At 46.1% G+C, this 14,660-nt stretch overlaps 1 protein-coding gene across 1 annotated transcript in view; it reads right to left on the bottom strand.

Moving 5' to 3' along the window:
- Nucleotides 1-14,660, bottom strand: part of NBAS (NBAS subunit of NRZ tethering complex) — a 264,240-nt gene that overhangs the window by 112,120 nt on the left and 137,460 nt on the right. The window contains exons 34-35 of the mRNA XM_054569493.1: nt 13,242-13,399; nt 12,409-12,498 (exon numbers count right to left, since the gene is read on the bottom strand). Of these exons, the coding sequence (XP_054425468.1) occupies nt 12,409-12,498; nt 13,242-13,399 (248 nt within the window). The remainder of the gene's footprint in view (nt 1-12,408; nt 12,499-13,241; nt 13,400-14,660) is intronic.

Genomic DNA, 14,660 nt, shown 5'->3' with positions numbered 1-14,660 from the left:
ATTTTACGCCACACATTCAGTTCCTGTTCATCTTTGGAATCTTAATTGAGAAGGCGTGCTGAATGATTTGAATGTCATCAACTAATCCAAGCGCAGAACTAAAAATATAAACACGGTAAGAAATGGGGCACGTCAACAGAATACAACTTCATTCAGAGAAAAAATCAACTCTATTGAAAAATATCAAAAAATGCAGGCTGTGAAACAATTACTCAATTCTATAAAATGAACCTAAACTTTACTTCTGTTCACACAGAAGCACTAGCTCAAGGGAGGAAATTTGAAACATATGAAACTTAAAAGTTTGCTGGAGAAGATAAGTGAAACCCATATGTACAGGAATATGCATAATATAAGGATTTTCTGTAAGAAATCCTCCAATGAGAATTACCAGAGAGAAAGTAAAATAAAAAGCTCATTTGGACCACAGCAGAGATTTAATTTGGGGGCAGTCTACCACGATTATAGTGTAACCAGAGGCATTAATGAGGAAAACAGTTCTCTTTCAACTTCATGTAATGAAGAAAGAAAAAAGAAGTTAGGCAAAATCCTGAAATGATTACTGCTGGCACATTTTATTCAGAGTTGCATTCTGCTAATTAATTTAGAGTGTATAGCGGCAGAAATAAATTAATCCCCAAAACCAAATCAACAACTCCCAGCATAAAATTTAACATGAAATCTCATTAATGTCAAGTGGGTTACAGAGCTCAAAGGTTAATTTACTAAGCACTAATAATATTTTTCAAACCCTACAAAAGATATCTTTACCTAACGGGTACAAGTTCACAAATACAAGAATAGTTCCCTATTCCACGCTTAGCTCACAGAAACAATTCTTGCTGACCAATCATTACAGTGAATAGTCTATTTAAGAGTTGCTCTCTCTGGTGTCTGGAAACGTAAGAGCTAATTTCTGGGCCACCTGTTTGCCTACCACAGCTGAGATGGTGGCACACATCCATGAAATAGAGATGACAGAGCTCAGTCTTCTCCTCCAACATACCTTCTAAATGTATCTGAGGCAGGAGAGCAAGAACCTAGGAAAATTCTTTGGCAAGCCGAATGGGGAAACTGAGACAGACTGGCCTCCTCGGGCACCCTGACTTCCCTGCCCCCTTCTCCCTCCCACAACCACTCCCTTAAGCACCGAGCCACAGGACAAGGAGGTTCTGATCTCCACCAGATGATCTTAGGAACGAGCCTTGGGTCTGCTGACAACAGAGACAGAGTTTTGGTCAAACTAGAGAGGACATCTCGGCCTCAGTTGTGTTTCAGCGCCAGGCCCAGAAAAGCAGCAAACCAGATGAAGGGATATCATAGCTGACATCAGGATCAGATGTAAGGGCCAAGGACCCCCTGCCCTAGCACCAGCCAATCAGTCAGGCCTGACCCCAAAAGCTCATTCTGATGAATCAGCACATGAAAAGAAACACCTGGATGCTGGCAAATATTCCCCTGAGATCCTTCCCTAAGGTCCCTACCTTTGGAAAACAGATGAGAGTCCTCCAGACAAAGGCCCCAGGGCACACCCTCCCTGGAGCACCCCTGCACCTTCCCCACCTTTCCTCACCCTTCCTGCTCAGGTGCATATCTCCTTTCTTTTTCCTGGAGACTTGCAATCAGGGGAGCAGCAGGCAACGGCACCTCATCCAGGGCTACCCCGGCCCTGTCCCCAGGGCCCTTCTTTTGCTCTGTGACCTGTTTCCTGAGCCCAAGCAGCCCCGCTGGCCCACTTCTTCGGCTTCTGTGACTTCCCGTCTAACGGGCCACGGCAGATCTCCGAGCAGCCCGCCTGAATCTCCCTTGAGTGCACTTTCACTTCGCACGCTGCATAAACTTCCTCTTGCACTAGATGTCTCGGCTCTCAATTCTTCCCTTGCAGGACCAAGGACAGAGAGCGGACAGCACTGCTAACAGCCGGCACCAGGACTCCAATCGTCTTACCACCTTTCTCAGTTCGCACGTTTCTTAGGTCGACGTTGACTTGGTATCGTGCAGCAGGATTCCAAAGACGCCCACAGGCAGGACCGCCTGGCAGACCCGGACCCCGTGCCCCACCGGCTCCTCACTTTGCGTCGGGTGGACCGGGGCAAGTTTTTCTTGGAATTCTGGGTCTCCCCATTTCAAGGTAAGAAGCTCTGACTTTATCCGAGCTGTTTAAAAAAAATCCTCAACATGGAACCAAAAGTGAAGAGTTGAGATAACCGAGGGTAAGGATAAGAGCCGAAATACCTCAGAACAGGAAAAAAAAGAATGGGTGGCTGGTTTTTAACTTTGGCTTCTCAATTGGAATTGCCTTCTGAGAGTCTGAACAAAACCCTTGGCAGGAAAAATTACTGCCTGAACTCACTCAGCTCCGAAGACAAGGGGCACTTCTCCCTCCAACCCGAATTTCAGGTCTTCTGAGGTGACTAAGTACCCATGTGGAGGTGTCCAGGGTGTCCCTCATGACTGCAGGAGCCCCGCGGGGAATTCCAGTGCAACGGGAATTCAGTAATGGGCCTGTCTGGGGACAGGCACACAACGGCTGGTAATCCAGTGCTCCCAAGTCCCCAAGGCCGAGTTAGACCGCGTTATGCCGCAGGCGAGAGAAGCCAAGATGCTTAACAGGGCTGAAGCAACTGGGGAGGGGACAGCCCCTTGGAGCTCAACCCAGAAGCAGCACCCTTCACCCCGCTACACAATATCCCTAGAAATGTGTTCAGATTCTGCAGATCTCAAAACATAATTAACATGGGAAATCGTGTCCCCAAGGCCAAAAACTCCCAGCCCCCAGGCCCCCATGAACATTCCTGCAGATATACAATTAATAGGAAGCCTTTACTTGCAATTACTTACAGAAACGGAAATATTTAACTAGGAGTTGTAACAACTAAAGATGGCCGCAATGGAGCTCTTTGGCTTCCCTCTCCCTGCAAGGCCTCTTAAGGACCAGGGCTGCTGGGCACACAAAGGGTTGGGCACAGGGTCAGTAGCCCAAAAAATAAAGGCCAGAGACACAGGATGGGTTCCTCACCTGGGGTGAAGGAGGCAGTAGGCACCCCTGGCATGGGAAGACACACAGAAACCTCCGGTGGGCTGGCTAAGGCCGGGGGTCACCCAGCGAGAGAGGCCCCACCCGAGGGTAAGGCCACAGTCAGTACCCGCGTGGAGTTGAGCCCGCCTGCCTGAGCGGAGGCCATCCGACGTCTGGGCGCTGAGCTGCCGTGACAGTAGGGAAAGCCGCCCTCAGAGCCCGGGCCAAGCACTCCACACTCCAGGGGGCTCCTGGGCAGGTGCTTACACCTCAGGACGGCCCAGAACTGCCCAGAGACTGGCAGACACATCTAACTCTTGTTACAGATTCGCCTCCCGGTAAGTGGGAAACAAGTCCACAGCGCCTCGGAATACCCCCGTGAAGTTCCTGTTCACCAACTGGGAGACACTGGACCCCAAGTCCTTCAAGAAAAAGAGGCTAATATTTTGCAGCACGGCCTGGCCCCAAAATAAACTGGGTGACAGAGAGATTTGGCCAGTCTATAGCACCATTAATTTGAATACTATCTTACAACCAGACCTATTGTGCCATTCTCAAGGAAGAAGAGATGGAGATTCCATACACCCACACCTTTCTGGCCCCCAAAGATTACCCTAAGCTATAGCCACACCCGTATAACCTCTCCTCCACTAAGAGTCTAAAAGGGAGAAAAAAAAATGTACCCAGGTGGAAAAAAACATTCCAAAATGGGTGGGTGGATCTGTCAGCTCTTCGCAGACATTTAGGTGACAACCCAATTCCTGTGGTATTAAAACAACTGCCTTTGTTTTCCAAATGAAGTCTTTCCAGTGCCCAAGGCGGGGCTCTGGGAACAATTCAAAGCCCACCAATTCCTTTTCCCTTCCCCCAAACCTCCCCTATTCATCTCAAAAGGCTTATAAAAAATTGGCTTTCTGAAACCAAAGTCTTCCTAGGGGGAGCTTGCATTTCTTTCCCTGCACTTTTGAGCTGTAAATACCTGGTCTTCTTCACAAACTGTCATCTGGGCCATGTTTTAAAATGGGGGTTTCTGGGATAGCGCAGCTAACATATCCACAGAATCAGTTTACTCAGCACCTATTTCTGGCAAGTGTACAATGTTTAAGACTCAGCGCTAGGCAACAGGGTTACCGTGACAATTAAGACATGTCCCCTGTTCTCAAGGAAGTCAGAATACGTTGGGAAAGAAAGGCAAGTGAGACGACTTGCCTCATTTTACCAATAAGCTGAGTACTTGTCCACCTGGGCCCCGTGCAGAACAGAATCTAGCCTCACCCCTCACATCCACGCCTTATCTCCTCATTGACCTTACTGAGAGATTCTTCAACAAATACCTGTGACATCAAACAAGAAAGCGACAGGCACCGTTCTAGATGCTGAAAACCAAGCAGTGAACAAAACATGGTTCCTGCCATAAAGAGCTAACATTCTAAAAGAAGATAACAGGAAATAAATATAAAGCATGTCAGAGAAGCGTAGCCGATAAATGACAGGGTCTGGGAGAGAAGTAAAGTGGCACCCAGCAGAGGTGGGGAGGAGTGGACTCTAATTGTGTATTTACAGACCAGGGAAGCACTCGGTGAGGAGGTATTTGAGCAGAGACCTGAAGGAACTGAGAGGACAAGTCACCTGGACATCTGGGAGGCCACGCCAGGTAGAAGGCAGAGGCAGAAGGTGTGGAGAATGCTCACCGGGATGGCCAGAGGACGGGAGTGTGCTGAGCACAGCGAGCTGTGCAGGAGGCGGGCGAGGAAAGGGGCGGGGGCGGGGGGCGGGGGGAGAAGAGAGCGAGTCAGAAAGGCAGCAGGTGAGGCCGATCACAATCAGGGACTTCCTCGCAGGAGACTGTGAAAACAGCGCTTACTCTGAGAAAAGTGATGATCTGACTTGTTTTTAAGGATTCTGGCTGCTTTATTGGGCAGCCTACAGCAAGAGAAAGAGCAGAAGGAGGGAGACAAAGAAAACACACTGTAACACTCTAGGTGAGGTACGCTGGTCACTGAGACCAGGACGGTAGCAGTGAAGGTGGTTAAGACAGGGTCCAATTCCAAGTCCTCTGGGAAAGTAGAGCCCAAAAGGGAGAAAGAGAAGCAGCAGGGACGCCTGGAAAACTGGAGCGGCCGCTTCCTGACACGGGGGTGGCAGGGCCGCAGCAAGGCCCGTGGTTCAACTTTAACTCACTGAGAGACTGGACGTCTGTACGGAATGTGCATCCAGATGTCAGGCCGGCAGCCGTACATACATGCGCAGAACTCAGGGGGCAGAGCCAGGGCTGCAAAGCAGGCGATGACCAGCACGGACCCGACCTTCAAGTGGTGACAGTGGCTGGGACCGCCGGAGAATGGGTGTCAAGAGAGACCTGGGGTGTCTAAGGTCTGTGGGGAGTTAAGGAAGGATCAGCAAAGGCAATGAGAGTAAGTGGCCAGTGAGCTACGAATATGACAATCGGGTTGTCCCTGAAACAAGCATTATCCAATGTTACTGATAGTTCAAATGAAACACTTACATTTACCCACACATTTAGGAACAAGTGTCACTGGTGACCCAGACACAAGCTGGTCTGGTGAAGTGGCAGGAGAGAAAGCCCCATGGGAGTAGGGAAAAGATAACAGATAAAAAGAAGAGGCTGCTGCAGAGTGTCAAGTGAAGCGTATGAGAAGCCCCTCAGCGCAGTACGTCTGAGACCCCGCAGGGAAGGGGTCAGACCCCGGTGCCGCCTTGAGAGTAAAAGGAAACTGTTGAACCCCACAGAGTGCACAGTAACTAAGGCAAACAATCTGAAGGCACTGATTTTGGAAAACACCTTTTGCACGTGGGTTTAAATAGCAAATCTAAGTAAAAAGTAAAAAATGTACTTCTTATTACCAAAGGAGTTATTTTAAAACTTAAAGAAAACAATATAAATATATTAGAAATAGATGGGCCTATGAAGGAAGGGCAAAATAAATTAAAAAAAAAAAAGTCTGGAATTCCAATAGTGGTGCTGGAGGGGTGGGCGGGAAGACAGCTAATTTAATCCTTTGTGAAGAATGTCAATCTGTGATATAGATTTGCCGCCCCAATCAAAACATAATCACATTCATCAGTATCAGCTAACAGGTGTGCATGCTCTCCGAGGACAACAAGCAGGCCGACCAGCAGAGCACCTGCCCGCGGTCGGACCGACGGGGCCACCGGGTGGTGGTCTGAATTGCGCTGGCACAGCCTGACCACACAGGCTGCGTCCCACAGAGAACACGCACCAGGCAGTGCTGCCAAAAAATAAATAGCAGGACGAAACGAGGACCTACTGTGTTCCCAGTGAGGTGCTGCCATCCCAAGTAAACAAGGCAAAGTCAGGACTTAACACACTTACGGAGGATGAACCACGGAAAACAAAACCACAAAAGAGGAAATTACCTCAGGAGCTCATGTCCACCTCTTTAACCCAGGACAGTACTAATATGAGTATCCAAAGATGTCCACACACAATGCTCGTGAAGTTCAGCCTAACGTAGAGAAAAACTGGACACGATAAAAATGTCCAAAGACAAAGGAAACTACACATAAACATGGTGCATGCATCGATGACCGCTGTATAAATGGTCTGTATATAATGACAAGAGCTAATGCCCATGACACATAACGCTACATGAAAAAAAGCGAGCTTCAGAGTAATATATGCCTTATGAATTCATTTTAGTGTGAAAATCAAAACAGTGATTGTCTAAGAGGCAGAGGAGAGCTGCACAGAAAATCTGTCTACACTCAGAAAAAGTCTAGAAAGGTATATGTATATAAAAACTTAAAAATGTTTACCTCTGGACAGTGAGATTTATGGAATGGGAGAAAAAGAACTGAGAGAGAAAAAAGAGAGCGTATATATTAATGTATTTTTGGTTAAATTATTTGTATATTTTTTAAAAAGCAGAAAGACCAAAATTATCACAGATTTCCATGTACTTATCAAAAGTTAACAAACACAAATGTTAATATTTTATCATAGATGTTTCACATCTTTCCTTTCTCCTTTTTTTTTCTTTCAAGAAATAAAATACGTCCTGTTTGGTATGGTTCATCTGGCTGGGCATCAAAAGGTCATGTGTTTGATTCCTGTCAGAGCACCGGCCTAGGTTGTGGGGTTCAGTCCCCAGTTGGGGCGCGTGTGAGAGGCAACCAATGTTTCTCTCTCACATCGATGTTTTTCTCCCTCTTTCCAATCCTCCCACCCCCTCTCTCTAAAATCAATAAGGATGACAAGTCAGGATAAAAAACTTAAAAATTACATATACCAGATAATGTTTATCTGAACCCCTGCTCTGCTTAAATGGATTGTTAAGATAAAACCCTATTTTATTTGTACTATATTTATGATTAAAGAGAACATTACAAATTACAGTCAAGATGGAACAATGAATTCATGTTTCAATATGCTCAGGGTGCTCCAAAACACTGACAATAATGGAAAAAAAGAGCCAGAAGATACTCAAATTCCACAGAATTCAACATTAGGAGGCTCAGAATTCAGAGGCTGCCAATGGCTGACAGGAGCCCAGGTTCAGAGAAGCTGTGAATCAACAGCATCCCTGTAAGAGGGAGAACTGGGCAGGCTCCCTGTCTGGGGCTCTGTCTTTATATTATTAAGCTGCCGCCTTCAGAGGCGGAGAACAAAGACAGAGCCCCAAGGAACTGGGCCAAATCCCTCCAGGGCTTCCAGTCTGGGCTTCTCACATCCCCAGCACTGCAAGGGGGAAGGGTCCCCAGTGAAAAGCTCCCGCAGCACAGGGCTCCGCTCTGAGGCACAGAGGGAACAGGAGACAGAGGGAAACCACAGGAGCTCAGAGTCTGTGCCCAGGGTCTGCGAGGGGGCAGGGGATGGAGGGAACCACAGGAGCTCAGAGTCTGTGCCCAGGGTCTGCGAGGGGGCAGGGGATGGAGGGAACCACAGGAGCTCAGAGTCTGTGCCCAGGGTCTGCGAGGGGGCAGGGGATGGAGGGGAACCACAGGAGCTCAGTCTCTGTGCCCAGGGTCTGCGAGGGGGCAGGGGATGGAGGGGAACCACAGGAGCTCAGTCTCTGTGCCCAGGGTCTGCGAGGGGGCAGGGGATGGAGGGGAACCACAGGAGCTCAGACTCTGTGCCCAGGGTCTGCGAGGGGGCAGGGGATGGAGGGGAACCACAGGAGCTCAGTCTCTGTGCCCAGGGTCTGCGAGGGGGCAGGGGATGGAGGGGAACCACAGGAGCTCAGACTCTGTGCCCAGGGTCTGCGAGGGGGCAGGGGATGGAGGGGAACCACAGGAGCTCAGTCTCTGTGCCCAGGGTCTGCGAGGGAGCAGGGGATGGAGGGGAACCACAGGAGCTCAGACTCTGTGCCCAGGGTCTGCGAGGGGGCAGGGGATGGAGGGGAACCACAGGAGCTCAGTCTCTGTGCCCAGGGTCTGCGGAGGTAAAAATTACACCGGTGAGATGCCTCCAAATGAGCCCTCAAACCAAAATCCCCAAACACAGGCATAAAGAGACAGCAAAGCAGTAGTTATAACACAAACCCACTCCAGATGAAATTATTTCATTTAAAACTTCAAAATATTTATATTTGTGCATACTAAATACGAGATTTAAAATCCTTTATAAGAAGCAACAAGCTCTCATGAAATAAAACAAAACATATGATTCTATTGAGTTCATGTCTGTGTATGATAGGAGGTAAAGTTCTACATGCATTTTTTTGTATGTGGACAGTTCAAGTCTATACTTATTTCATATAAAAAGGGGCTTCTTACTATTACTTATTCATTAATAATATAAAAGATCAAGGTATAAAACTCTTAGGAAAAAAGCACAGGAGTAAATCTTCACAACCCTGAGTGAGGCACAGATGTCTCAGGTGCAACACCAAAACCATAAACAATCAAAGAAAATATCGATACAAGGGACTTCAGCAACTTTAAAAGCTTTTGCACTTCAAAAATCACCATTAAGGAAGTCAAAAGTCAGGTCAAACCCTGAGAGAAATATATTTTCAATTCATACAGATGATAAAGGACTCGTATCCAGAATTTTAAAAACTCTTACAACTCAGTAATAATGTAACGTGGTCCAGCCAGGGAGCCCCCCAAAGGGGCGATTTGTAACGGGATTCAGAATGTGGGGTGGCTGAGAAAATTATGGGATATTCTCCCCCCCCCACAAAGCAGGCCGGCATGGGGCACGGGAGACCTGGAGCAGGGCCCCCGAGAGCCGCTGTGCGCATCAGCGACAGGCCAGCTTCGCGGCAGTGGAGCAGGGCCCCCGAGCCGCTGTGCGCATCAGCGACAGGCCAGCTTCGCGGGAGTGGAGCAGGGCCCCCGAGCCGCTGTGCGCATCAGCGACAGGCCAGCTTCGCGGGAGTGGAGCAGGGCCCCCGAGCCGCCGTGCACGTCAGTAACAGCAGGACGGTACCGTGACTGGCCTGACTGGGCCGAGGGAGGAAAGGCAGGCAGGGGTGTGTTGGTGGGTGTTTTAAAGGGATTCTGAGATTTAACAGTGGCATTTAGCCATTACTCAAAACCTGTATAACTTTTGAATAATAGTTCCTTTCCTTTTCACCAAACTCTGCCATTCAGAGCCATAATTTCTAGGGGTGGTGAGCAAAGAACCTAGAACAGAGGGACCCTGGGGTGGGGTGGGATGGGTGGGCGGTGCGTTGTTTTGGTAATAGTATCTGGGCGCCCACCCCACAACGGGTCCACCTTCAGTAACAATAAGAACACACAAATAACCCAGTTACAAAAAGGGCAAAATATTTACGGCCATTTCACCAAAGAAGGTATAGGAGTGATCAAGAAGGACATGAGAAGGCTGCTCACTGCCATTAACTATTTGGAGAATGCATACCAAAATGATAATGAGTTACCATACACCCACAGGAATCACTTTGATCAAAAAGCCCCTCATAGCAAGTGTTGGGGAGGATATGGAGAAACTGGAACTTTAATGCTTCCTGGTGGGAGAAGTAAAATACTGCTGCCACTTTGGTAAACAACTGGCAGTTTCTGAAAACATATACCTCACAATGCAACACTTCTGCTTCTACATACGTAGGCCAGAAATCAAAACACATTCCTGTACCAAGACTCGTAACAGCGATATTCATGCATGATAGCTCAAAAGTGGGAACAAACCAAATATCCATTGACTGGTGAATGGATAAAGAAAGGATTGTCCGTGATATTTAAATACAACTGCCATTTTGCTCATTTTTATTTAAATATTTCTAATCGATGCTTGCAAAAATTCAAAATAGCTCTTTGCTTAGTTCATGCCCCAGTTCTAAACATTAATTAGTCCAGTTGTATAAATCTGTAGCCACTTAAAATGTTCATAACAAGTTTTCCCACAGTGAAAATGATTTTTTAATGGGAACCTTGTATATAATCCATTTCTAACTCTAATTAGATTTATCTGGGGAAAACACCATTGGCTAAGTGATATAATAATACTAGCTAAAGAAAACATTAATATAGTCTAACTGGTAGAATACTGTTACATCTAAAATCATAATAACCAACATTAATAAGAAACTGGAAAACTGTAATTTTGGTAGTTTTTCACAATGCATTTTGTTCTGTTTATAAACAAATATCTTGTTCATAGGAACAACAGCCAATATCTTCACCCTTGTAGGCTCCACTTGTACTAATGCAAATGCTACTTGCTGCATAGCAATTACATCTTTACTTTGCTGGGATATATAAATAAAAATCATTATTTTCACAACTTAGCAATGAAAGTCTTGAGCATTAAGCAGATTATACATACAGTCAGCTCTCATTTATGAGTTGTAATTTAATGCGGTTATTATGTTTGTTAATGTGTAACAAGAGCATCTCACAGCTAGGCACTGTACTGTCATCTAATAATAGTAGCTGTAATATTCTGAAATGCGCTTCCTGAATCAAGGCCGTAATGTGTTCGCTGAGGTTTGGCTTAGCACTTCAGGAGATCGAGATCTATCTATAGGCACTTGCTGACAGAGGACAGGAAAGCCTTTAAGGAAGGAGCTAAAGAAGGGAGGGTGAGACCATCGTTTTGAACGAACCCCTCTTCCTTGCTAAGCAGAACATGTAGAGGACTGCGGTCTCCTTCATTTATAAAGAGATTCTCATGCAGCAACATGTGCCCACTTGCGGTGGCCCAGCGTGTCCTACTGCAATGAAGCCACCAAGTCGTCACGCTGACACTTTCTAATTCAGTGTGGGAGCAGGAAATAGGAAACCCAAAAGCCGCTAAGGCTTTGATGGATTTTAGAAAGAAAGGCGGGGATTCAGCGTAAGCTGTGGAGCCGAACCCGGCTGACACACTTCGCGGGTCGGCACTCACCAGAGAAGAGGCAGGCCCCTTACAACGGCCGAAACAGAACTGGAGCTCGGGCGCCGCTCCACACACAGATGCGGTAACAGGAAATCCCTTTGACTTTTAGGCTAAAATCTACTTTCTAATTTATTTTGACCATGGGGTTTTTTATATATAGTGGGAGTTTACAACTGAGGTTCATCAAACATTTCCGAGGCACCCACCAGGCGACCAGCAGGCTGTGAGAGAACACAAAGGTACATGCCATGCTTCCTGTCGCCGCACACCACCATACACGCCCTCCCGAGCCAGCACAGCGACGCCAGAGCGTCTGGGGCTAAAGAAGAGGGGGCCGCTAGAGGACTGAGGAAAGCCTCTCCTAAGGAAATGATACTGTAGATGGGATAACCAGAGCGCAAGGCAAGGACAGTAGAGGCAGGGAGAAAAGTCTGGCCCCAAAGATGTGAGGCAGTCTTTGCAGAGAATGCTGGCAGGTTCAGCACAACTGGAAGCCAGCACAGGTCCGCCAGGCGGGAAAAGAGGCTGAAGGGACAGACAAAATATGGGATGTGGCTGGACACGTGGGAAAGGATCAGAGGCTCAAAAGATATGAGACTTGGAAAAAAGATCTCATTAAAAGGAGGTCTTGTAATAGACCTTGAAGGTTGGGAAAATTTGCCAACTCCTAACTAAACACAGGACACACACGTGGCTGAGGACACACACTTCCAGGGCTAAGCAGATAGATGCCAAGAAAGGTGTGCTCATGTGCACTCGAGACATGTACAAAATGGTGCTGCGGCATCGTTCTGCGAGGCGAAAGCTGAAAACTGTCAATCAACATGAGATGGTAAACGGTCACATATGTACACTGCAATTAATGTCTATACAGCAGTAACAACAAATAACCACATTGCATATTTCACACACCAAAAAAGCTTAAAAGAAAGACAGTCTTTAGAGGCATAAAGAAAAAGAAAGACACACACACACCCCAACCGTCTCATACACCAGGTCAGGCGACTCCCATTTCAGTCCACTCACAGCCGCCTTTCGAACCGCCCCGCCCCTCCTAACTCACCTCTTGTACAGCTTTACTGAGTGATGGCGGACCACTGACACCCTCTCCTCCCTCCCGATGGATCTGGAAATTCACTCTTTGATAAAGAATCTGAAAAAAGAACATGGCATATGATAAAGAAGTTGTCTTTAAGCTTCCTCTCTTCACAATGCAGGCTGGGAATTTAAAAGCGCTCTTTGGAGGGGACACGGACGGTCCTAGTGAACAGCCTTGGGGGCAGGACCTGCGGGTTCCAGCACCAGCTTCACAGGCACGTGACAGTTTCAGACTGGGAATCAGCTGTGAGCAACCTGGCAAAGGATGTAATGAGTGAGTAGGATATGCAAGGGCCAATTCCAGAATCTCATCCTGTATTGAATGGTGTTTCCCAGCAAGAGCAGTATTCTCTCTTATGTGGGTCTAGCCTGTGAATTTTAGAAAATTTAGCATCTCCCCACCCAAAGCCCACTCCCCTGCCATTTCCAAAGGACCTCTAAGGGACAGTGCCGCCACTGGTTTTAATTTATTTTGAATATATTTTACATGACCATTTCTTATGTGTTATTCTTGACAACACTACATTTTCCCATTACATTCAATAGTTTATTTCCTAATATTACTTTCTTTTTTTCTCATCTCTGCTTTGTATTCTTTCTTCCTTACTATAATGAAGCCAAAAGACACTATTTTACATCCTGAGATCTTCAAACTCCTTTTCACATGAGTAACAAGATATTTTTCTTCCATAAATTTAATTCCCTCTATTATTTTTTAAAACGACCGCAAAGCTTAGATCCACACACCCAACAAAATACACTTCATCAGTTCAGCCTCACTTCATCAGGCGCACTCACTTCTGTCTGCAGAGAGCTGCTGGCTGCCAGAAGAGGCTCGATGCTGCCGGGCGGGCAGTGCGTCAGGGCAAAAGCCATGAGCTCCTGACGAGTGGCCAGGTCCTGGTGTCCTTCTGATTGTCCCAGCTGGCTACAAACGTCCCAGCTTTTAGAATAACCTGCAAAATTGGAAATGAGAACAAAAAACTGAACAATCTCCAATCTAACATGAGAAGTTCAATGGCTTTCTGCTCCAGTTTTGTGTAACCAAAGCAAAATCAAAGTTATTAGCGAGACATAATTTTATATAACCAGAAACACATAAGGATCTACAGTAGAAAAGAAATACTACATTGGTTTATTATCCACACAAGTGTTTCTGATAAAGTCTGTTATGTTTTAGATTACCTGACAATGACGACAAATAATCCACTTGATATTGAGTAAAAGCCTGGATGTCTGATCTCAGAAAACCTAAGACTTTAGCCCAAATCTGTTACACACACTTGTGTGAGCTTGAGAAAGCTCCAAGCCTCACACTTTCTTTACTACTACAAAGAGACAATAACAATAATAGTGCCTTACTGGTTGGGTTGTTGAAAGGATTAAATAATATCAGCATTTAAAAGACTTTGTAAACTGCAAAGTGCTAAATAAAGAGAAATTATTCTACACAGCAATACAGAATCATTCACTTCATAGAAGAAGACAGATATCCAAGGACCATACCAAGAATGCAGCCAGCCCTGACTCCTAGCACAAATCTTTTCCCTACACAATTTTTATACTGTGAATTCTTAAAATACACAGTGCAGCCTTGGCTGTCAAACTTAATTCATTCAGGAAGGCTGTTTGAGACGCAATTTGTTCGAACCCCGAATCCCCTTTGTTTGTGGTCTGAGAGGGGAGTGGCTTATCACACAGTGGTCAGCATGTAAGGGTTGTCTGTCCAGAACGACATTCTGTTCTTTGTCTGACAAGAGGCACATTATTTTCCATGAACAACTTGGTCATGAACCAAAATATTCGAGATGGGAGACATTTGAGAACTGAGATTTGACTGTATGTTTATTCTCATTCTCGAGTTCCAATTTGAAAGCAGGGTTTTTTCCCTAAGTACAACGGCCTGAGTCTAAAATAATTTCTCTAAATATATAAAGTAAATATTAATCCAGGCACCACCATTAACAGCAAAAAAATTATTACAAAGCTCTTTAAATAAACAATTTTAGAGTAATACAATGTTTTTCCAGAAAGTCATAATTATTCTGAACTTAATGTTGGGAAATCACTTGATTAATATAACAGAAAATGGCTTTTTTATGAAAACAATTTTCTAACATTGAGTTTGTAAACCAGTGGGTTTTGCCCCCGAATTTTAGACATTTTCCCAGCTGTACTGACAAAGCCACTCTCCTCGACCAAACCATACTCCGGCTC

Source organism: Pteronotus mesoamericanus, unplaced genomic scaffold (assembly GCF_021234165.1).
Source record: "Pteronotus mesoamericanus isolate MK-2021 breed Mesoamerican mustached bat unplaced genomic scaffold, CSHL_Meso_final contig_101, whole genome shotgun sequence".
Taxonomy (NCBI): Eukaryota; Metazoa; Chordata; class Mammalia; order Chiroptera; family Mormoopidae; genus Pteronotus; species Pteronotus mesoamericanus.
This window is presented reverse-complemented; position numbering and strand designations above follow the sequence as displayed.